Source organism: Aptenodytes patagonicus, chromosome 12, assembly GCF_965638725.1.
Source record: "Aptenodytes patagonicus chromosome 12, bAptPat1.pri.cur, whole genome shotgun sequence".
Classification (NCBI taxonomy): domain Eukaryota; kingdom Metazoa; phylum Chordata; class Aves; order Sphenisciformes; family Spheniscidae; genus Aptenodytes; species Aptenodytes patagonicus.
This window is the reverse complement of record NC_134960.1, coordinates 2,703,267-2,728,838: the sequence shown is the minus strand read 5'-3', so window position 1 is coordinate 2,728,838 and position 25,572 is coordinate 2,703,267. Positions and strand designations below refer to the sequence as shown.

Here is a 25,572-nt window from a genome sequence, read left to right as displayed (position 1 = left end):
AAGCAGCACTACTTTTTCCGGATCAATCAGAGAAAGAAAAGCCCATTGTGCAGTGCTGGCGGGGAGGACAAGTGCTGATCTCAAAGCCGTCATGGCACTGGCTGAAAAGACGGAAGCCGCCGGCGTGCCAGCGAGCCGAGGGGCCTGGGTCTGAGGCCTGGGCTTGCGGACTTCTGTCCTTTTGTCCTCAGAGCCAGGCGACTGCTGGCACGCTGTCCCCTGCCACGTCCCCCTGCAGCAGCGCTCAGCTATGAGCAGGTACCTTAGTTTGCTCCCCCCCTTTTGAGTACAGTACCTCGAGTAGCATCCTGACTCCAAGCCCATGGTGGGGGCTGGGGAAGGAGATCAGCGGCTTGGAAAGCAATCTGTCATTTCACACACCCAGGCAAAGATGTTTCAGGCTAAAATAATTCATCTTAATACAATTTTGCAAGTAGGAATTGCCAAACACAGCAGCGTAATGCAGAAATATTTTAGCATTAAGGGCGCCTGCATCAAGAGGTTATTTCAATATATTTGAGTACTTTAAATCATTTTTGGAAAGGCAGGCGATGGGGAGCGTGGGGTGCAGTACGCAGAGCCAGCTGCAGCGTGAGCTGGATGCAGCCCCTGCTACACTGGCACAGCTTGCTCGATTCAGTGTCACTGGCATGCTTCTCCGATTTCTCCCCGCCATTTAACTTAGCACCTTAAATGAATCATTGTACTTTCGTGGCAAGGTTAGACCCTCATTAGGGCTTCTCAGGAATTCCTGCTTAAAGGAAAAAAGAAAAAAAATAATAGTACAACTCTCCACCCTGTTCCTGACCCTTTTAGGAAGCAGAGGCAGGGAAAGCAGCACCGTGAGCTCCCATTCCCCTTCAGGGTGACATTACGTGGTGCAACTTACATACATCGCTTTCCATGGTAGCACTTACTAACAGGCTGTAGAAAAATCCTACCGAAAGATCTGTAGGACTCATAAGTAGTATGAAAACACGATCCATCCTAAGAGAAGGAGCGAGGGAGAGCGGGAGGGAGCGGGAGAGGGAGGGCAGAGACTGTCATCATCCCTGAAGTGATGTAAGCTTCTAAATATAGCACCAGCAATACAGAAGGAACAATAAAAAGGCACCATGGATTCAATTTCTCCATCGCTTTCGCACTACCCCAACCATCTTTTTTTCAGCTGTTGTGTTAAGCACAGAAAGGTCATCTCCTATTTGCAGCGATGCAGATTTATATGGTTTATAATACTTTCTTAAATACGTTTATAAATTACAGCTCTCTCCTGCAGATCTCTAGCTGTTGGTGCACACACTCTCTGCAGAGTCGGGCAGCAGCATGATCAGCATCGCAAACAGGGACAACGCCAGCACGGGGGGAAGGGGGAAGCCCCTCTGCCACGGGCTCAAACAAAAAGTTCATTTCTACGGTTTGAACCGAGATGATTCATATCACGCTCCTCCCTTCCTTCCTGACATCTCATTTCAGCAAGGGGTGGGGAAGTTTGGGAAGGTATGCAACCCGAAAATCCCTGGTGATGAGAAGGAGTGGATACCAACCCCAGAAGGGTCAGTTTGTGGGACTGAATCCACCCAGAGATACTGAAAGGACGAAATCTCTAACATCCCACAGCAAAATTTCCCAAACACATTTAGAATTTTGCTCACTAAAACGTTACCTTGATCTAGTCTCAAAACTGAAATCACAGCCCAAACCTAACACGGACCTGGCCCTAATTTCCCCAGGTGCCACCTACCTGGGAAGCCAGATGGAGTTTCACGTTTGGCAATTGCAAAGCCCACCAACGTATATATTCATTTTCATCCCCAAAAAGTTAGTATGAAAGCCAATACAAAATACCACTTTTTCTTCCCTCATTTTTAAAAACTTCATCTCAAGTTAAAACGAGCAGATAAAGACTATTTAGAACATAGGGTACCAGCACACCTCTCACAAGAAAAAGGCCTCTGACTAAATGACCTTGAGAATAATACATTAACTCCACAGATGAGGTTCAAAATCATTAAAATGCCACTTCCAATATTTCTTCTGTCATTTTTCTTGAGGATTAACACCAAACTGGAAGCCTGAAAGCAGGAAGGGATCTGACTCCTACCAAATTTCAAAACTTCTCTCTAAGCAAGGGTGATTTTGAATAGTCAACTTTCATGTACTAGTGGCCAGAGCACCCAGCTTGAAGAGTGTGTGTGACACGAGCATCATCTCGGGTGTAACATCTCCTGAACATTTTTTTCCCCCAGAACAGACCCGTGTCTGGAGGCACCACGCCACTCTTCTATGTGCAGAGTCTACATGACAGACTTGCCTGGGCTCAGGCGTAACTGCACACGCAGGAATCTCAGCTGTCCCTGGACCCAGGCTGGGACCAGCCAGGCGCAGATAGCATAGCCTGAGCTCAGTCACAGCGTGAACAGGGGGAGAAAGGGGTGGGTAAGGCACTGGCACTGGCAAAAGTGCTCCCGAGGGGTTTACTAGGAGACTGACCACAGCACGATGCACAGGTCTCAAAGTCTGCTGTGTTGGGGAAGCGCAGCGCAGACCCTAGAGCAGCTCTGTGGGCCCTCCCTCATCAGATGAAGCATTGCAGCGTAGCGATTTCCAAACTTTCTCATTTTCTGGTATGATCCAGCCCTTATTGCCTTTAAAAATGGAAAGCCAAGTACGCTCTTGGAAATTTTTCCCCAGCATCGTTTAGGGTCCCTCCCTGCACTGAGAGCAAAACAGCAGCAAGAGCCCAGTTATTCTCACTCGATCTGAGAAACTGATCTTAACAGATAAAGCAACGGATGGGCCAGATGCCCTACCTACACTCCAAGTTTACAAACCACAACTGTTAACCAAACTTTAAAGGAAACAAAATCAAAATCATAAAGACAATTCAAGCATCTAGTTTATTGTGGCTACGTTACCTCAAACTAAAACTTAATCATGTAAGAACAAAAAACTTTAACACTCAGCAATAGAAAGCAACTCTGACTTGCAAGAACAAAGTAAGTATCAACAAGGAATTAAGCTACACTGATGGTCCCATTTAGCCAGAGACTTCATTTAATCAACTATTTCAAGTATTTCATCTGTCAAATATATCCCCATTAAGAAAGTTTCCACATCTCAAATGTAAAATTACAACTGCTGTTAAATGTCATTAGATAGCAATCAGTTCTATGCCAAAACCAAAGATATTCTTCTAGCTATTCTCTCGTACAGATAGTGGTTTTCATGCCAAGTTTTTCAAGGAAAACAGGGCATCCAAATGCTTGCATTATGCACTGACATTTTCTGATGGTGATGTTAACTGAAAATTGCACAGTCCCTAACTTGGTCCAGAAGGCTTCCGAAGAACATGACTGAGTTGATGCAAATTTCCATACTCTAAATTAGAAAACCATTTTAACTTGAATACAAAGTTAAAGACAACATCATCGCAGTCCTTTAAAGAAGTCCTTCAGTGTTATGTGACATTCAACCCAACGACTCAAACTTAACAACTCTTCAGGCTAAAATACAAAATGACCCTTCACACGACTACTTCTCTCTAAGGCATGATAAGCCTAAACCTAAGTGAAAGGTTGAGTTGGCTACAAATGAAAATACAGCCAGGCTGCTACGCTTCAGTACAGCATATTGAACAGAAACAGCCCAGATGGAAGACAGGAAATAAAAAGCAGATCCACGCACGCTACCATCTCCCCGCATGCAGGCGACCAGCTTGCTGGCTACTACCCTGTCGGTTTTCTACAAGAAACCACTCAATATGTCATTTCAAAAGACTGAAACAATAATGTTAAAAAGAAGCGTCTGACAAAGAACGGCAACTCATACACAAAAGGTTTTTAAGTCCCCAACAAGACTGAAATGCCTCTCAGGTGCAGAGCACTGCTTTTTACCATTAACGACCTGAGTGACACGATACAATTATGAGCAGTGGGCACAACCCTTACACATCATTCTCAATCTGGTTTGCGTAAGAGGCTGCTTATAAAGAATTAATGACTTCAGAACTGCCACCCAACCCCTTAGGGTCCATCAAAACAGAGATTAACTCTCTGAACACGCTACGTAAAATATTTTCTCCAGCATTTCCCAAAGAACTGAGTTAATTTCTACCATGGTGTAAATTTGTCTACACGGTGAAAGGAGGAGGAAGAAACAGGTAACTGATTATTGTGTGGAGAGCACATTAATAATGATCTGAATTTTTACTTCTTGTGCATGTTAATTTGCAAAATACCTAGAATTTTTGAAAGGTTCTTCTGCCACAAGCTGCCATGGAACAACAGGCACAACAGTACATCCCTCTCACAGCAGTGCCAGCACCAGCTTAGGTCAAGGTCTGAGCAACTCTCCAGTTGAATCCTAGTTAACGGAGCGGGGAGGTTTCCCTGCAAAGGACAGACTGTGCTCAGGATCTGTTTCCAAACGGTTCCAGGCTTCCTGGTGAAAGTGCTCAGTTGTAAAAACACTGATGTGTCTGGACTGCAAGTAGGAAGTAAGCGTAAAAATATCCACAAGTTCTTCTTGAATTATCACACAGAGAAAGTGCAGTTCTGCTGTCTGCTGCTCAGCTGAGCAAGGGCAGGGTAACACAAACCTGCTGCAGGGGTCATGGGGCCAATCATCACCCCAGCTTTCACCAACACCTAGGGAGGGAGCAGCTGTACAATTAAGTGTTCATCTTACTCGAGACAGAGAAAGGTTTAAAAAAAAAAGTCTTCGAGGCAAGAGAAGAATAGAAGAGCAGAAAATTATGATGTAGGCACTGGTAGGGAGAGGGGAAAAAAAAAAAAAAACAAACCACCAAAAGAAGGGGAGAGAAAACTTCTTTAAAGCAGTTGGCAGAATATGTATGTGTCCACGTAACAGAAATTAGCTGCTTCTTCAGCTGTATAAAAGGTGAAAGCCCTGAAGAAAGATGGGTAAGTCAGCCCTGTTAGCAACCTCACAGCGTAGCTCCCCCTAACAGCAACTTGGTATCTTGTTCCAGGACCAAAGCTGGCAGAGCACGAAGATGTCTGTCCGTCCTGCAGGAGATCAATGCTGCATCCCAACGTGGTGCCATTGCCCACCACCGCAGGCTCTCCCACAGGCAACGAGAAGGGCTGTACGCTACTGCCAGCAGCCAGAATTGAGTAAATACAGGTGCTCGCTTAAAATAAATCCTCCCTAGTTTCAGTTTGATGTAGTTTCATTTGTGCATCACTCTTAAATGCTGTTAAACAGCTGCACATGTCACCTCTGAGTTGAGGTGATTTCTGTAATTCACAGTTTATATGTAATCTGCTTGTCAAGTCTGTAAAATCTTCAGGGAAACTCCTGAACATAAGCTTTGAATAACTACAACCACTTTCATTATGGATAAATTGGGGTTTACGTGTTGCATATGTTGTTATTTTTAAAAAATAAAATTTTAATCTGAAAAACACAGATTTTTGCCAAAGGGCAATATTTTCAGTAAGTATTTTCTTATCTTCTGTGCAGCCTATCCAAGTCGCTACTCTTTGGAAACTGCAGACGCTCATTAATTGGTTTGGGAAGCACCAGTGGTCTATGGACATTCCTGGGAAGATTTTTTAAACGCACAGCACACTTTGAGGATTGGTGTTTTGTTAATGACCATCACAACCAGTGACAGACTTTCAAGGTGACCTTCACAGTAACATTGCTGACAAAACAAGCAGACAAAAATCAGTATGTAAAATACAATATGAGTGAACGTGCGTTTGGCAATTTTCCCCTTGCTTACAAAAGCAAAGGGAAGTGCCCCAGGGCAGCTGTCTCGGCAGACCAGGGCGAGCTCCGGGTGCCGAGCACGAGTTCCCATGCTGGACGCCAGCGGGACCCTGCCGGAGGTTGTTCCCAGCTCCACTGGTGAAGCCGACACCTCTGACATCATTAGTTAACAGAGCTGCTTAACTGCTACGTCATTCACAGCCTCTTCCCCCACCCCCAAAGACCAGTCTGGCAGTTTGACTGTAATTTTCGTTTCCAGAAAGCCGGGGGCTCCAGCCACGTGCATTCCCCTCTCTCCTCCGCCTGTCAGTACCGGGTGCTGCAGCTGCACCTATGCGCCCGCCCGAGCGCCGGCGCACCGCGGCCAGCTCCATTTAGGTGCAGGCCACAACAAACCTGAAGTCGTCTGCTCAGGAAGCGAACGCGCTGCAGACGCAGCTTCTTTTTGATCACAGAAGCAAGAAAAAAACCCACTTAAAATGGCAGGAGTTCAACAGAGCTGCAAACAAGTGACTGCACACGTGGGCTTTTACAGAGGTCCTGTCCTGCCCAGGTAGCCCGGCTAATGGAGGTTCCTGCACGTGCTGCTGCTCTTGAGCACATACGACCTGCGAGCTGGGATCCGACCTAGGCCACGCAAAATTGAAGATGGAGATTAGAACAGAGAAAACCCTTATGTTGTAAAAACAGTGTCAGGAAGAAGGAACTTGCATTATCTCTTTGCATCGCACGACACCTCCAGAAAGCTATGAGTGACATTAATTTCCGTACCCACTGAGTACACAGCAAGACTCACAGATTTCAGCAAGACCCAAATTTTCTTCTGATTCGTTAGTTAATAAAGCTAAAATTCTGTCAAGCATTTTTTAAAAGTGTCAAAAAGAGGAAGCGCGGACATGAACACATTAAAAAGCAATGAGCTGCAAAGAGAATCATCCTCCAGCTCAAGAACAAGTGATTTTAGCCGCTCACAGATCAGCCACAGCCTCATTAAAATTAACCGATACTCCAAATAAACAGATGTCAGCCGATGCTGCATCCAAGTTTAACAAAAGGCAGCTGGAGGCATGCTGTAAGCCGGTCTTAGTTCTTTTAGATCAATAAAAGGTACCGTTTCAGCAAATTTACCTGGTAGTTAAAAATAGATTATAAAAGACCCGTAGTGTTTTATAGCATTTAAAAGGAAAAGCATTAGTGATGGTAAAGAACCTAAACGGGTTTGATCCGGTATATTGAAATGTGACTTAACTTCCTAAATTGCGAGATACCCTACACTAACTCCAGCCTCTGACAGGATTACATTAAGTAATGATCAAAGAACAAGAAACTTGCCACTCAAGCAGTCTTCAGTGACAGACTTCTCTGAAGATAAATGCTTCTACAAGGCTCCAGGAAAATTTTCACATGATGCAAGTATTAAGATACTGTCCATAAAACTTAGTATTATAATAAATCTTTTAAACCACATCATCTTCTTACAAGAGTTAAAAAAAAAAGTAAATTTGCATCTCTGAGAAAGGGGATTATTACTAAAAGTTTGGTACTGATTTTTTATTCTGTTCTACAATGAACTAACAATTGAAAAAATTCAGAATGTTGTCACAACGCCATGGAAATATGCATTACAACGTACATGCACTACTTTTAGAAATATAAATATTCTTCATTTCAAAAGAATCACAGAGAAGAGAACTGCGAAAAATGTATGTAGGTAATAAATTAGTAAAAAATCTTATTCAAACAAAAAAAGATTGGAGCTTACAGGTTTGATGGTCATGTAGAAATTTGTGTCAAATTGTTAAACCCTGTTTGGTTTTGACCACTGCAAGAAATAAGTGCAAAACTTACTATCTAAGGGTTTATTTTTTAATTGTGAAGATAAATACTTGAGCCATTTATTTTCTAATTGCTTGATCCAAGATCAAAACAGCAATTTAACTTTTATAAAGCACCAGAACCACCATTAAACATTTTTTCCTACATCCGTTTAGTCTAGTTTTGTAAGCACCTGCTGTATGGTCACAAAAGTTTGGGACATAGTTGAACAAAGATTACCACAACTACTTTTTTCTTCTGTAATTAAAAAAAAAAAAAATACAGTTGCATTACTTATTGGGCTGAGAACTAGACTAAGAACTAGAAATTACTAAGTATTTATCTCAGTTGTGATAATGCCCTGCTGCATGGCCCTGGTTCCTGTCTGGATTCTTATCTACACTGCAGACAGTAATATGCAGGGAGTGCGCATCTCCAGAAAGATATGCAATCATACTAACAAACAAGATTTGAAGCAAGAGCAGGCATAATTAATACCAATGGCACATTTCTTTCTAATCCATTAAGTTTAAGCAAGAGCTTTCCCCATATAACTCCAGCCTCACTTTTCCCCCCCTAGTCAGGATGTCACTCCGGGGATGACATGCAAGATGCAGAGTTATTACGTGACAAAAATGAAAAAGGCAACAGAGGCCAGAAATGCCCAGGGATAAAGAGATCCCATGTAATCACGGGGATGCTCAGACCCGCCCCAAGTAGACAGCCAGCCATACACGCCTGGGCTGCCACCGTGGCCTTTGCCTTGCATGTGACCCACCACGACAGAGCCACCTCCTCCGTCACTTCGTGGGCAGCAGTGCTATTGTGCGTCCTGAAAAGAAACATCTGAAGTGTTTCGCCAAATATGCGTTTGTCTTCAGGATCTTGCTAGCTAGCTATGCTGTAGAAGGGAAAAACCCAGTGCATGCAGAACCCTGACACGGCTGCTGGGCACCCCTGCAAGTGGAAGCCAGACCTCAGCCTGTTCACCTACCTAACGAGAGTGAGTCTAACATACTTTCTTGCCTATGTATTGTGAGAACAAATTCATGTCATTATGCACTTTGAAGGTATAAACCTGTTCAGTTTGAGTCAGAAGAAAGAACGCTGTCAGCATATGTTCGCTGTATTTTACTGGAAGAAGGAAGAAAAAAAAACACCAAACAACCCAGCTTTAAATACTTATTCTGCAGGAGACCAGTGCTCTTGTGAAACAATATTGCTCTATGAACCACAAAAATGTAGTAAAGGAGTCTAAACGGTAACTCCTTCACCAAAGAAACCAACCAGATGATCCACTTTTAACATCAGTTCATTCAAGGGGGGCAAATACATAAATAAATAAAATTGAAGATACCCACAATAATCTGAATGTCAACTATCCTGAAGATATACGGTGAAATTAAGTACTAGGGCTCTTTTACTTAAGTAAGAGGCATAAGAGAAAGGAAGAGCTTCAAAGAAGGTAACAATCATTTAAAATATTGTTTAAAGTGTCCACACACAAATCTTTATTTCATGGCCAATCACAGGGTTTTCTACAGAATGAGTTCCAGCAATAACAAGCAGGGAGCTCCATGTGAGAAGTAGATGCAAGCTCATGTCACAACCTAATGGATAATGTTTTATAAAAACAAAGATTAACCTTAATCAAAAATACTAATCATAGTATATTTAATGCGCAGAGATTTACATTTTAAGGAGTTAATGAAGATTGCATAGATAATTCCCCTTAAAAGCAAACACAATAAATCTTGTATTTAATCGTGAAAGGAAAAATTCTGAGCTGGGATAAAGCAACACCGAATTTCAATACCTATAGGATCTAAGTTTTCTTTAGAAAGCAGAAAGCTACCTGTGTCTGAGAGATTAGGCATTTAAAAACTTAAACAGCATCACGTTGAGCTCTCTAACATCATACCAGCGGAGCCTGACTGAAGTCCTTGCAGAGTGGCTGGAAAGCACCGAGCCCTCCCTGAGCAAGCAGGGCTCACAAAAGGTCCATCAGGCTACATTCAGCATCTGTCAAAGAGCATTTAGCAACAGGCTGGAGAGTGAAATACAACACTGCATTTATCCGTTAGCATTATGCCAGAGAGGAAATCTGCCAGCAAGTTTGTAAACAGTTTTCCTGCTTTGGCAGAAAACGTTACTGGAAGTTCTTGTCAAATAAAAGTTTCATTCAAAACCCCTCCTCCTTACCCTGCCCATTCTCACATGGGCTGACAAGAAGGGTTACATTATAAAGCCTGTTTTTCAAGACCACTGGGAACCAACGGTCATCTATGAGCAGACTCATATAGGTAAGAGTTAAACCTGAGCACGGAACAAACCATACCTCAGAAAAATTCATTATTTTACCAAATTATAATGGAATATGGAAAAACACAGGCACCCAATTTTCATTTACTTGTTAAACAGGCAGCTGGTTATCGCATTTTGATTTTTTAGTCATCTGTTGAGTTACAAATTACTTTTTGCTACACCAAGTACTGCAAGTATGACACTTCCCAATTAGGAGCTTACAGCCTACAAAGCAAGGATTGGTATTTCAATTCAGACTGCTGAAAACCCAACAGCTTGCAGATTTTTCTGTCAGAGGTAGTTGTTTACTCCTTGCTACTTAGCACTCACTCATCCAGGAAAACACCTAGCAGTGTTAACAGGACTCTTTTTATATATTCCTAATTAACTGACATAAAAGCAGTTTTAGGAATGTGCTGTCGATTTATGAAGTTTATACCGTTTCCCATCAAATGCTGATCAAAATACATATATCCATAAATCTGAGGAAGCCACCAGGTTTGCAACAAGAAACTGTATGTGCAGAGACACGCATGCGCTCCGTGCAGTTGGTAACATAAAGAAATAAATCAACATGAAGAAAAATCCTAATGAGGACATCATTTGTCGACTAATCACAAACCTGCGAGTGTACCACAGACTCCTTGCATCAATAACTGACAATCTCCAAAATCATTCAAGAAGCCGTATAACTTGTTCTTTCTTAGACCAAAGATGCCGAGTCCCTTCTCACGCACCCCTCCAGCACAGCTAGCATCAGCGTCGGCTGTTCCTGGGATTCTCTTCCTCTTATCACTGAAGCCTGAAAATTATTCTCTGTGTGCTTACTCATTGTCACAAACGCCAAAGAGAAAGAGACAGATTTTGTCATACACAGATTGGAATTTAATTCCTAATAAAGCCTTATGCATGACTGCCCAGAGCATGAGGATACAACATCTCATTTCGTCAATAACTAATTCAGATGACTTACTAATGATAAAATCCAAGACATGTGACAGTTCTTGAAATGAGATGGCAGAGGACGTTAAACTTCAAGAAGCATATTCTCTTCCTGTCACAGCAACGAGAGCTTTTCTGCTTACAAGACAAATGCCAAAGTAAGCTCAACTCACAGACATGCTAATGCTGTGGAGAGTCTAAAATCACCACCTGCGATCCAACAGCTACCAACACGCTAAAAATCCAGCAGTTTATTCTGAAACAGAGGAAATCTTTTAAGTTTTTATCTAACTGCACGCATCAGATATTTTGAAGCGTATCAACTAAGAGAGGCTTTGTACCCTCTGGGGAGATGAAAAGGAAGATGGGGAAAAAAAAAAGGGGAGAAATTGAATTTGGTTTTTTTCTTTTCTGTGTGTGAAGGCTACTCAAGGTTTGTGTACTTCAACGTTAGTACTTTTTCTTAACCTTTGATTTTCAAAGCAAATCAAAGTATCCAGAACAATTCTTTTCAATGAAATAATTTGTCTAGATCACATGTATATCCTGCTACCAAGCAGGAGGTTTGTATGTGAAAAATAATGGTAAAGAGAGACCTTCATAAAAGCATTGTGGCCTTGAAACCACACCTGTACGTGCCTTCACACAGCGCAGATTATATAGTCTGGGATGTTATGTAAGACTAGCAAATGAGGTGCCGTTACTCTTTTTGATGCTTGAATTACCACTGTGCTATTTTTAAGCAAGTAAACATGACCAAGTACAACGATAGTGTTAATACTGTATTGAACTGCATTGAACTGCGTTCGTGATTGACTCGATTCCAAACCAAAGTTCAAATTTATTAAGGAAAAAAAAGAAAACCACCAATTCCTACATCTTGCCAAAAGAACTCCAGGTAAAACCAACAAAAACCAAGAATGACCATTTCTCCATCCAGCAAACACATTAAGATTTATTTATAGTGCTCAACTGAAAACCCCTAAACCAAAAAACCTCTTTTCTAACTAGTGCCTGAATCTTCACTTCCACCTATCGTGTTCAAATCCAAAGCACTCTACTGCTCCCCAACAAGAAAAAAAGAGTTCTCAAAAATGACAAACACAGATTATTTCCTCTCACCAGCTTTTCTCAATAAAACAAAATGCCAGCCGCCGCACAGACGGCACGATGCCAAAGAGACCCGCTGACGGAGAGCAGACTCACCGACAAGTAACTGCTGGAATCCACATTGTCAGTGATGGTCTGACGCTCGCCCCTCTGGTTGATCTTCCGAAACCTCCGACGGGACTGCCTGAGCGGGACTTCTCTTTGCAAGATGTTTTCCTCATTGTCTTTGGAGTTCTCCACCTGAAACACATGTTCAGGCTCCTGGTTAAACATCCAGTTCTTCCATACCACCGAAAGCCGATGGAGCCGTATGAAGTTCATGAGGAAGGAACAAACATAAGCTCAGTGCAGTTAAACCTTTCTTGAGAAAACGACTGCGGACGTTTCGGAGAACTACTGCTGCATGTCTCAAAACTACGTTATTACAATGAGCCGGAGGCCACAGTTTCCTTCCAGGAAACAGTTCTGTTTTTTTTTTTTTTAAAAAAAAAAAAAGGCACACGTATCCTCTAAACAGTGTCACTCACCAGCAGAAACCCTTTTGCACCCACACGTACCATACAACACGAGTTACAGACACTGCTCATTTCAAGTGTATCTTCAACACAGAAGTTACCATTTCTTTGAGTATTTACAATCTGGTAAAGGCACCGAATTATATCCTATTTTTATTGGTGTAATTTTTAAAAACATAACTTATTTCTAGTACCAGTCACAGCTAAACAACTTTAAATATTCCAACTTTTTATAAATAGCCACTTCACCTATGTCATACTGACTTCTGATCACTTCCAGCAGATTATGAAGAAATAACTGGAACGTGATTCATATCTTGATGCTACATATTATTTGTGACTAAACATTTAAAATAAGGTAAATTTATCTTGTTAGTAAAAGCCAGCATGAAACCTCTTTATCTCACTAGTTACAATTCCTTTTTTCTATAAAAAGCAGTCCCATCCTTTCCCATTTCCTTTTGATGTTTTGGAAAAATACCTCCTAGCAGGAAGCACAACAGACATGCATGCAAATAGGCTCCAGCCAGGCAAGAAGCTCCTCTGCAATACATTTACTGTACAGGAGTTTCTACTGTCCTCAATGATTTATTCCCCCCCCCCCCCCCCCCCAAATTTCACTTGAAAATCCTAAATGTAAGACTTTAGTACTGGAACAGGAGAAGAACCTCTATGTGGTTGTATGCAGCCCTCACTTCACATACTTAGGGAAATGACCTCAAAATTACAATTCAAAAGTTATAAAGGAATGAAAACCAGAAAGACTTAACAGACAGGAACAAGGAAGTAACCAAAATATCTAAACCATCACAAAAGCAAGATCACATCTACTTTCTACATCGCTTTTTCCCCAACAGCTAAGTCTATCTGAGGTCAGAGGAAGGTGCAAGCAGCTGGGCTTGTCTTGTGGGTTGTTTTTAATTCCATACAGAAAAATATACATTGACAACATAGGTTAAAGATACAATAGTTAAAAAAGAAGAGTGAACCTCACACCACAGCGTTATCAAAAAAGAAAGCAGAAGAGCAGAGTTACCCTAGCAAGGGACAATCACACTTTTCACTAGAATTTTACTACCTGTCTGCAAAGGCACAGGACAATGAACAAAGATACCTAGTAGCAGCACTGCTGTAAGCACGATGGTATAACAATGTAAAAAAAATACAAGACATGAAGGCAGACAAAAAAAAAAAACCACAACAAAAAAAACTTTTAAACAGGCCATTTAGTATCATCAAAAAAAGTAGTAAGACACTGGATATAGGCGGCCTTCTTCATCTAGCATAAAATATGCATTTCTAGTTAGCAATAACGTTGCTCTCAAATTAAACAGAAGGCTTCCAGAAGTAAGGAAGTCTAGTTTCGGACAGAGTTACTCTATTAAATAACCAAAATTGTGTTGATTTCATTTTTAATTTTTGCACGTGTGCTACAGTACATGAGATCCTTCAATAAATGCATTGTTTCCTTTTTTCCCTGCGTTCAATCTCATAGGATCATAGAAACTAAAACAAGTGCTGAGCTTCTCCAATATAACAGACTAACCTGGATGCCAAGGGCTCCCTGAAGTGGCCAGACAATGACTCTTCCAATACTGATGACCCTTATTATTAAGAAGTCCCAAACTGAATAGGTATTTTTAAGACTAAATTAAAACAAACACTCGCTGTAAGATGGAATTATTTTTCTTCCATAATTCTAACTGAAAACTAAGGAGTGAGCATGAATATATCATTCGTTAGCACAAAGGCAAAACCACCAACTGCTAGTGGAAACTCAGAAACTGAGACCACCTGCTTCCTTCGGATAATGCCAGTACTGCTGACAAAAACAAAACAAAAATCAGAAACCCAGGAAAGACCCCCACACCACATAGCTTCCAGTTTAGTACCACCAGCACAATCAGAATTTTGAGTCCAGCTGACCATCAGATTGTTTATGCTTACGATTTACAAGAACACATACAAATGGGTTTTGATATGCCGCACATTAACAGGACAGGCAGGCCAGGGATCCCTCACACCACCCATCGCTCAGCCGTGCTTTCACCTGGTTAAAACTAAAGATTTCTGTTGGCAGAGAGCATATTCAACCTCCTCACCACCCCCCGAGCGGGATGAACACTCCTACGGAGGAATTCAGCATCTCTGTGGATGCTGCGAGCCAGGCCCTGGTGTGGGAGCAGAGGGAGGACCGCTTCCCTGTGCCGTCGCGGCGGCGGGGGGGGGGGGGCCAGGCTGATCAACATGCCACAAGGCTACCAGGTCAGATGGAGACTGCTGCCCCGCAGACTTCTTCGTATTATTTAATTCTCAATATGTTACAAGAAGTCCGGAATAGCGTGTTAACTGGCTAGTTTCTAATCAAGGGTGTTGTTTTTATTAACCTTGAATACTAGCAGCAGCAGAACGCTTCCATACGGCCAGCTTCACCCACAGCACTTGCTGCCACGTAAAAAAATCGAGGAGGATCATAGGACTCTCCCCCATTTCACTCCGCAGTCCGTGCCAGCAATGAAGTATTTTCCACCTCCAAATATCATGCTGCTCTTCTGAAATCTTACGCTTAGACCTGAAGAAGAAAATGAAAGCACCAAGGAACACAAAGGAGACTTCAGTACATGGAGATACGCTGCAATTCTGGGCCATTTTCTTAAGTGATAAATGGACCTATTATTAATTCAATAGATTGCTCAGCCTCCAAAAATATGAGCTACAATGCCCATTCACACACTATCTGTTATCCTCATTAACTTAAGTTGACCATATTTTATGGCCTTTAAAAATGGGTCAGTTCCCAGAGGATCCCCACTACAAAACTGATTTACATTCTAAAAAGAAAGAGGAAGACAAAAAAAAAAAAAAAAAAAAAAATCTGTCAGCAGCAGAGAACGATGGTGTTCTTTAACTACATTAAAGTAGCTAATTCTTTTGCTTGAAGATAAATATTCATTATGTATTAAACCTCATTAGTATGTTGCAAATTAAACAGAGAGAAAACAACAGAATTAGGATAAATTAATAAGAATTAATCAGGGAAATGAAACTCAAGTACACCTTGTGTCAGTGCAGATCATTAGCAAGGTGCATGCCACCACACTGATGCTTTTCTCTCACCCCATTTGAAGTTCTACCTAGAAAACTGACAGTTCTACCTTTAGCTACATTTACCTGTAAAACATGAACATAGAAATAATGAAGAAATAACTCTGCACTTTTAGTTCTCTGATTTTCCTACAGAAAAGTATAGTGAAGTTCCAGAAAAAGATTTAAGGTACTTTCAGGTATCTCTATATTATCAATAGGATTTAACTACAATTACAGAAAGTTCAAGAGGTTTAAAATACAGAGGACAGTTGTCCAGGTTGTGCATTTGTCTGCAGGAACAACCGGCAGCATTTGATGTTGCTGACACGGCCAACACTGGCTTCTCCAAGGACTGTGACAGTGTGCTCCTCTGAAAAAAAACCACCTCATCACAGTTTTAGCTACTCAAGCTAGACACTCACAAAACTCTCTAGTTTCTTCATAAAATGTTTTAATAAGGTCATTTTCTCTCCGGTAGCACACACTACACAGAAGCTACTCTTTTTTGCATCATCTTGGGTTTTGGGGGTTTTGTTTTTTTGTTTTTGGGTTTTTTTTTTTTTTTTACAACAAAGGTGATGAGGCCCAACAAGGATGTTGGTATTGCCTAAGAATTTCATTTTATCACATATTTTGCCCGCAGAATCTATTTCACCTAAACTTGCAGGTGCACTTGCAGTGAGTGAGTCATCAGCCAGCCCTGTAAGGAAAGTCGCACACTTCCCATGCGTGCTTCAGACTGCTCCCGCTGCAAACGGCGGCTGCATCACTGATTAGGTTTTTGTAGGAAGCAGCACACCAGGTCTGGTAATGTCTGCAGCATCAGTTATAGAAGCTAAGAGTTGTGTAACTGGTTTGTTAGTAAAATTGGTCCAAACAGACCAAATTCTTCTCTCTGTTACATCAACTTGAAGGATTACAGAGATACAAAAGGTCTATATATGATTGGGTGAGTGTTTGTCATCCTGTGCTACAAGATGCCAGGAGCACTGAGGTGCAAGGCTCAGCTCACCCCAGGCAGTGGACATAGGTGTACTCAGCACACCAAATCCTCGGCAGCAGCAGTTAACAGGCAAAAATGCAAAGCAGCAGTGGCAAACCAGAACGCCTGGGGGATTCACGTGACATGGCTGCACATATCGTCACCCAAGCAGTCCTGAGGCATCCCTCAAGGCACAGATCTCTCCCCCAAAACTCCAGCTTTGAGAAGAGACTGGATAATCAGGAATACTTGAATGAACTATTTCACTCCAGAGGACTGAGACAGGCTTCTTGCACTCTCACCTGTGCTTACTTCATGACACAGCAGACTGTAGCTTAAAACATCTGCTGCAGCAAAGAGCGTATTACTGATGCTATCAAAGCCCATGAGCAGAATCAGACTGACGCTGCACAGAAAGAACGGCACAAAGCACAGCAAGAGTACTCGGTACCGGACATCTCTGACGTCCATGGCTGTTAGTGTACTGTGAGAACCAAATTTCTCATAGAAGCTGAATATTCAGATACTCAATGAGTAAGAGACATCATCAAATTTTAGTTTTACCGTATCTAGATATAAGGAAGCTAAATCAATCGCAGTTTGGAGATCTAATCCTGCTTAACAGACACGTGGCTTCTCAGAACAACAAACATTTTTGTTCCAGCTCCATTAGCAGCATCTTGTAAGATCAAAGTTGAAAGACATCTTCCCGAGTCTACTAGGGTACACTACTAGGGTACAACGTTGGTCTGCACTACGAAAAAGCAATCCTAGTATTCCAGCTGCTGACAGCACGTGTGCATCAACCTGGGAAGGACTGAGTTACAATCTGTAAGTACACATGAACTCGGCAATAGTAGTAAGTGTTCTGAAGAAGCAGAAGGAAAGCTGGATGTGGAAAAGGTCGATGACAACTAAGCCAAAAACCTTATCCTTCAAGCTTGGCTAAGCACTCTTATGTTCCTTCTCCTCTTACCTAAAAGCCTTCACACTATGTGGAACGGTAAAGGCTGGGATTAAGAGGCCAGACCCAGCACGGCTGGCACGGCCAGTAAAAAGCAGTGAAATGGGGGGTGGGGATGTAAATAAAATATTCAAGATAGCAGTCTATCGTTGCCTGACTCAGGAATGCTCAACTCAGTTGTAACTGGTAGGCTTTTGAAACTCAAGTAAGCATAATTTTAGAAGGAATGACCTAATCATCATCTACCCATCTAGATTAAATTTACATAGCTATTGCTGTAACAATAGCAGCCATAGGTATAACTGAAATCAAGGCAATTTCACTGCAATTTTATAAAACACTTTACAATAAGATTTCTGCTATAAAACAGAAAGAATTTGCTGAAACCAGCAATAGATTTAAATACATTTGAAAAATCTGTCTTACCACAATCATTTCTGAAGGCTCCAATATGATACATTCGCATCCTCGTTTTCCTCCAGACTGCTTGCCAAAACTAGAGTGGGATGGAAAAAAGCAAACAAAAAAGAAAGTGAGATGAACAGCCTATTTTACCTTTTCAGTAATAAAATAATTGGCAATAGTGCATGTTACAATATCCTTAAAAACAAAAAAGGACAAAGAAAAACTGATGAAAACTATTGTGTGAAAAATTCTAACCAGACAGTACCATTATCATAATTTTTTTAATTTACTCAGCACGTCTCATCATAGCCTGCTATGTAAAGCCTAAATATAAATAACGTTCTTTTGTAAAATCATTATTACTCGCAGATACTCAAAACCACTCACAATGCATTCCAGTGTTGACAAGAAAACATTAGTAAAAGTTAATTAAGCATTAAACAGGCTTTGTAAAAACAAATACACATAAATTCCAAAAACTCGGAACTACTTCTTTGCACACAGCGTTTTTAATGACAGTTCCCTCAACCCCACATTGTCGCTTCATCCTCCCAGCAAATGGGAGGACAGAGAACCTCTTCTCTAGAACTGAGCCTTAACTTGTGACCTCTGTCTTTACGCTGCTTCTTGTACCATCACAAGGAGCATATCATCATGACGGGTTCTGTTTAAGAAATATGAACACACACAAATGCAACAAAATGTGATGGGCAGTGTAATACAGCGACTAAGGAAAGGGGCTAAAAGCAATCTGATGCACTTCAGCTGATCAACTCTAAAAGGCGACTACCTTCAGGACATCTGACAACAGAGGTGACTTTAGGGGAATCAAGTCTGGAGAAGGTACCCTGCAAGCAGATCTGAGGGTGCTGGAACTACCAGCAAAAAAGAACTGAGCTAGACACTGCTGGGGGGGGGGGGGGGGGGGGGCTGTGTTACAGACCAATAACCTCTTAAATCACTTAATTTGTGACTGTAGCAGCACCTGGAATTGAAAATATCTGGCTTCACATATTAAGTAAGTTTGTCTTTGCTACAGACCTGTTAGCCTGAGTTATGCTCGACCTACCCCACTCAACCGAGCTCAAGTGAAAGCGATCCCTGACAGACATCAAATTAGAAAAAAAACTACTTGATTAACAGCATCGTGGCTGGATTAGCAGTTCAGTAGTTGTAGCTGCTAAGTTACAAACTTGGACTGTCAACAGCAATCATGTTTTAACACGTACCAGCAGGTGAAATAACTGAAGAATCAGTTAACTCAAAGCAGAGATTAATGTGTGAATTAAAAGGAGGCCAAGACAAGTGAGGAGACAACTCCTAAAAAAGTGGGTCAGCTCCATCTGTTTTCACTAAGGTTACATTTGGGAAGTACATCTGAAACTTCAGCCACACAAAACATTTGAGTTACATACACGGTCATCTCTACAGCAAATATCCACTGAAACACAACCACTTTGTAGAAAACCTTTAAAAGACCCGTGCTTATAAACTACGTATTAGGGGAGCATACAAAAACTTTTGTAGGATACGTGCATTTTCAGGAAAGGAACTTAAGCAACTGAACTGTGAAGTTATTCAACTGAAGCTTCAGAGTATTCTAACAAAGAAGTTACCAGTGTAATCCAGTTAGGATAAAGTATTACAATTAACAGGAGCACGAGAGTTTAAACTGTCAAGTTTTGATTCTGCTAGTGGTCTACTGAAAGAAAAAAGAAAACAAAACAAACAAAAAAAATCTTCAAGTTACATGATTGCCACGGAGTCATAAATGACAACTGAAATTTTCTCACCCCATGCTATAGCAGGCCAGAGAAGCACAAGTTTCACAGGGAAAACTGGCATTTTCACACATCTACAGGAAGCAACTCATAGCTAAAATTTTCATGCCTTCTTTCATGCTTTTTCCACACAGCATGTGATCCAGGCACGACAGTCTTGTGTATTTGCAATATATCAAAAAGAATGGCCAAACTACTCCAGCTATTACAACAAAGTTAATTTAGTTTGGCAAATACAGAAGTGTCATTTTTCATGTAAGCTCAGTGTAAGCTCTAACTTCGAGGCGAACTGAAATTCCATGTTATGATTTCTCCACAAACCAAAAACCAAAGTGAAACCAACTTTGCTAAGGTATCATTTGCAATTGCAAAAAGAGTTACAGTTCTAATTCTATTCCATACAATAGAAAACTAAAGACAATAGTTGGGTTTTTTCCCCAAAGAAAATTCTAAAGGAATTACGTGCAACTGGAAGATTCAGTTTTTGCAGCTTTTTAAAATAGAAATAATCGTTATCGGTTTTATCACAAAATAGATTACGACTATTGCTATATCCCCAGTAGTTAGGAAAAAGCTACAGTTTTCTGCTGAAGGTCGTTCAAGCACAGTATTTTTATTGTATAACAACAATTTATCAAACTACTGGAGGTTGAGGGAGGATTGTTTTCTTTATGGTTTGTTTTACATAATCACAACCATGAAATTCAGCTACTGTCAAGCTCCCCTCTGCCTATGTTGCAACATTTGCTGATTAAGTAATGGCAGTAAACAATAATGCTAGGAAAAAGAACACCGCCTGCAACAAAGGTCAAGCTCTTGGCACTATCATTTCTGGTCCATCAAGCACTTTACAACAACCGAACACTCAGAAAAGGATTATGTTCCAAAGACAAACCCCACCCTTCTAATCCTAAAGAATAAACTACTCATATTTACAAGTCAATAGGTCAAGTTTAATTATGTCCTGGTGCACATCATGGGATGTTTTATCGATTATACCACAACAGAGCTCCTTCAAAAAGAGGCAGCGTCATATGATTTTTCCCCAGCCATAACCACCACGTTAAAAATTGGTATTTTTAAAACATTCTTCTTAATTAACATACCTGTGTTTTAGAAACACGGGTTTTAACTTTCTTAATGACTTATTCCATATTTTTCTTTAGAATACAAATGTGTAGCTTCTCTAACATTTAAGAGGTTTGCTGGCATGAGTATATTCCACTAACTTGCCAATTTTAATCAAGGCTTCAGAATGATGTTCATTCCTAATTGTCTTGTAAAATTACACAATGAAATGTTTAGAATAAACAGAAACTCAGCCCTGAAACCATTCACCAGGGAAGACTCTTCAGTAGTAACATCCACTAACATTAATAACAGGCAACAAGAAAATATCATTAGCAAATACGTAAGCAGAGATGCACACGTATTTGTCTAACTGACAGGTGGTGGTAATGTATGACATTTGTCACAATATTTTTTTTTTTAAAAACTAAAGACCATTAATCAACATTAAAGTTCAACTATTTGCTTTATTGGTTTATTGTCACAGAATTAGAGTCTTAACTACTTCAGGCAAATACATTAGGAAAAATTAAAAATAGCCAGAAGCAGAGTGCGTGTGCATCCAAGGGAAAGAAAGAGAGAGAGGAGGCATGGGGAGGTGCAAGCAGCAGTGTACCAGTCCCAGAGCCATCTAAATCTGCTTTGAAGTGATGGTTAAAAGTCTTTGTGGGAATTTTAGGTAATCAGCAGTTACTCACTTTTTTTTTTTTTTTTTTTTAAGAACTAGTTTCAAGCATTAAATTAATTAATAGCGAGCATTGTGACAGTAAAAGAACAGAATTACTAGGTTTTGGAGTCACCTAATCATGTCTAGTATTAAACCTGCTATCTTCTAGTTCATAAATATTTACATTAGAAGAATTAACAGTACAGTACTTAAAGGTATGAAAAAGCTTAAGAGATTAATTGATTTCAGTATCAAAATGTAAGAGGATGGAAAAAAGTTAAGTTGAACAAAGCTTTGGAAATGGAGGAGACAAAATCCTGTTTGGAAAGATAAGAGCAAGCTTTGGGGGGAACATTCTTCCAAAGGAGAAGGAACATTTCTGTGACAACAAGTTGCTTTGAGAAGTCTTTAGGTGTCCATTAAACACTCACCTAAACCTAAAACATGCTGCTTCTCAAAGAAGAGAGCTCTGAAAAGTTGTACATCTAAATCTGGAAGAGATAGGGCAATCTTTTCTTTTGGGACTAATTCATCCTTTGCTGCGGTGCCAAGAACACATGGTGTTGCTTGCAAGACCTGTCATTCCTTCGTCTTTCAGCACTAGTCACCCAACTCAGCACTTCAACAGACCACCACGTTCCCGGCAAGACCATGGCCATGGAAGTCACTTCACGGGGCCCAGGTTTGCTCCCTGGGGAGGGCCGAACCCAACAAGCCCATTTCAGCTGGCCATCAGCACCTCTGCTCGCAAACCATCACAGCAGCCCCTCCAACTGTAAACGCATCCCGAAACGCTAAGTCCTCTTGATGTCATATGTGGCAAGATACAGAAGAAAAGCGGGAAAGCCTCATTAAGGTACAGCATGTTGCTTACGCTTTAGTGCTTTCAAGCAGAGAGTGGGAAAAATAATCCAATTAAGAATTTAAACTAATACAAACACTGAAAGTGTGAGAAAACATGAAACTAATGCAAATTAAGCTCTTCTTACAATACAGTAAAAACTATGTCAAAGGACATACTACCAAAGGTATAACCGTTAAAGTTTTAAACAATCCAACAATTAAAATTCTGCTTGATCTGTATATTTAATCACACATATTTTAACATCGTTATTATATAGCTTCCCACTGTTGGAAGCCCAGAAAAGTCAGTACTATAAACTACATCACGCCTTTTCTTTTTTATATATAACTTTATTGTATGCTACTGTCACTTAATATTCATCCATTACATCTGCATCATTAATTTTCAGACGCTCACTCACTGGCTTGCAGCACTGTCATGGGAAAAAAATGTCTTCCACATACCAAACGCAGCTTTGTTTATCCTTAATTTATGGATGCCTCATTTGCAAGAAACCTTGTTTTCCTCCTGATTCACTGCTATTCATAATTAAAAATGCTTAAGCAATTGCATCATGTGAGAAAGGATTCTAAGTTAAAGTGGCATGTTATCATATACCAACCACTAATGGGTGCTCAGGCCACGAGATCAGACTAGAGCTACTGAAATGAGAAAACCCAGAACTGCAAATAACACGGTTCTCAGTATCAGCTGTTTCACTCGGTTCACCCATCCCTTTTCCACTGCATGATTTGCTAATACAGAGAAAACCCTTCATGACCACAGAGCCAAACTCTAAAATCTTAAATGTGCAAGCACCTGAGTATACGCTCGACTTCACTGACATGGGATGGATCAAAACTGTTCACTGGAGAGAGCCTTTGATATTTGAGAACACTCCAGTTTGAAAACTCATGCCCACTCCCCAAAATACTGGCATTTTAACACAACACAACAATATACAAGGACAGGCTTTAAAACTTCTTTAAGGCACCAGAGCTGTTATCACAAACCTTGCTTTTACAAAGCAAACTGCCTACAAAAGACTCCAATCTATTTTGAACATAATAAAGTAGTTCTTTAAATAGGATGTATACAAACACTTACAGCTTTCTAAACACAGATGTTTAAAAATACTTAATATCCAGCTGTTAAGTGACCTGAGTATTTGGTGCTGAAATACATCTGGAATTTCAAGACTGACAAATTTAAGGAATGGCAATCACATTTAACTTGAGAATTCCTTGATATCAATATGCTGAAGTTATTCATTACTGATGGTTTCTCATTATGCAATACTCAAAATACAATACATACTTCAAAGGTAAAAACACAGCCTATCCTGAGGAGCTTTCAGCCTACAAACAGATAGAGACTGAGACTGAATGCCTTATTATTTGTTTGAACACTAATTAGCAGACATCTTCAAATTTACAATATTCTACTACGTCCTGAAACAGTATTTTCAGATATGTCACTCATCAAAGCCTTCAATTATGAGATATCAGGCACTTTAAGATTCGTTCTGTATTTTCCAGGAACTACAAAATCATAAAATTATCCTGGCTGTATAAGTTGGTATCAATAACGCACAGTTATCTGTGATGGTCGATAAAGCGATCTGCAGTAATACTCGGTACTGTGTTACATGCAGGACTGAGCTAGGACACTGATATACCAGTTCATCAGTATAACAAACAAAGGGGTTGCTATTTTTTGCAGATATTTTGTTCTTATGAATATACTTGTCTCTCAAACTGCCTGTCTACCTGTCAGGCTGCTTTTAGGAACATAAAGATGAAGACAAATTGTACGTTTTGCCACTGCAGAGAGAACCCCATGACCCCACGCATCCAGTAACCTGGCTGGATTTCTCCAATGCAGAAACATTTTGCATGCAAGTGCATAACTTGGCCTGGAAGAGACAAGTTGCATAAGAAATGGACATGTTGTTTGTTTAGTTTTTTAACCGATGAAATTTTTTTTTTTTCCCATAAGTCAGGGCTTACCCTTCATTTGAAAAGCATTTCATTTTTCCTCTCCTCAAAGAGTGCCTCTTGTGCAAAACAGCTGCTCCAGCAAACACCCAGGACATCTACTGCAATATAGCTGCTGTTCAGATCCAAGATAAAATCCATTCAGTTACCACTGAATGTACTATACAAGTATATTATGAATGGCTTGGAACAGCCATCAGTATTATTAAACCCCAATCTAAATACTCCAAAAATGTAATTCTACACTTAAATTCCTTGTCATTGTCTGGGAAGAAACAAAGAGGGGAAAACCTGCATAGCTGCATAATCGGCAATAACACAGCCACGCTGACTGCAGCTAGAGAAGGCAGAATCTGCCCTTCTTACATTGCAGTCGTGGCAGATGAGTGTAATCGACACTGAAATCCTCACGGGAATAACTTGTTTTTCTGGGCATCTGCATGGAGGTCTTAATTTCTCCAGATTTTTCTCAGATCAACCATCATCTGAAAAACTGGGCTGCTGGGGAGTCTCCCGGCTCCCTTTCTGGGGCGCACAGAGCGGCAGTCAGCACAGTACCGTCAGGAGCCCTTGCAGCAGTTTGCAGCATTTCCCATCGCATTGCATACCGCTGAGCAGCCCCAAATGCACTCTATTTGCAAAACAGAGTAAGGAGATGGGGAAAAAAGTTCTATGAGCGCAGACCAAAAAGTTTCAGCGAATGCAGGTGGCAGGGTTTTCAAGATACAGTATGCTGTGCAATCCCTGAGCATTTCAAAGTAACTTAATTATAAAAATATTAGAAAACTTAACTCCATCAGAAAATGGTTTAAGGAAACCTGAAACCACAAGATACTTGGCTGAATGCAAAATACCAATTTCAATTAATGCTCAGTCATCAAAAACCATTTTTGCATTAGTTCTCAGTAACAACAACATTTAGCAGGTTTATCTCTTAAGCTCGCTGAAAGTTTTAATTGGGAATGATTTTGGAGGCTGCGTAACATGCTACACGATTTGCAGGCTGCAAGCTCAAGATGTCTATACTAATTACTTTATACTCTGAACACGACGATGCTTTGAGGCAGCCTGTATCTTACTTACTACTTTCCATGAAGCTGTGCAGCTATTCCAGGCCATGTGACTAGATAGTCTTAATAAAATTGTTTTAGATATAAACAAACCGCACATTACCATTTGCTTCTAATTTAACATCTCTCAGACTTTTTTAGTTTTTTTTTTTTTTTAAATTGCCTAAACTATTTCTGTGGTGCGATCAGCATCCCTTGTGCTCTATAAAACCTCTACAGGGCAGCTGTTGTAAGAAACTACAAACAGAACAAAAGGAAATTACTGGAGGGTGGGGAACTGTGGAC

The 25,572-nt window shown here is 40.6% G+C and overlaps 1 protein-coding gene across 5 annotated transcripts in view; it reads right to left on the bottom strand.

Moving 5' to 3' along the window:
• Positions 1-25,572, bottom strand: part of RAPGEF6 (Rap guanine nucleotide exchange factor 6) — a 137,572-nt gene that overhangs the window by 76,874 nt on the left and 35,126 nt on the right. For 4 of the 5 annotated variants that reach the window (XM_076350463.1, XM_076350466.1, XM_076350464.1 and 1 more), the window contains exons 6-7: positions 17,882-17,951; positions 12,004-12,147 (exon numbers count right to left, since the gene is read on the bottom strand). In XM_076350463.1, the coding sequence (XP_076206578.1) occupies positions 12,004-12,147; positions 17,882-17,951 (214 nt within the window). The remainder of the gene's footprint in view (positions 1-12,003; positions 12,148-17,881; positions 17,952-25,572) is intronic. The other variant, XM_076350465.1, reaches the window with a different exon arrangement.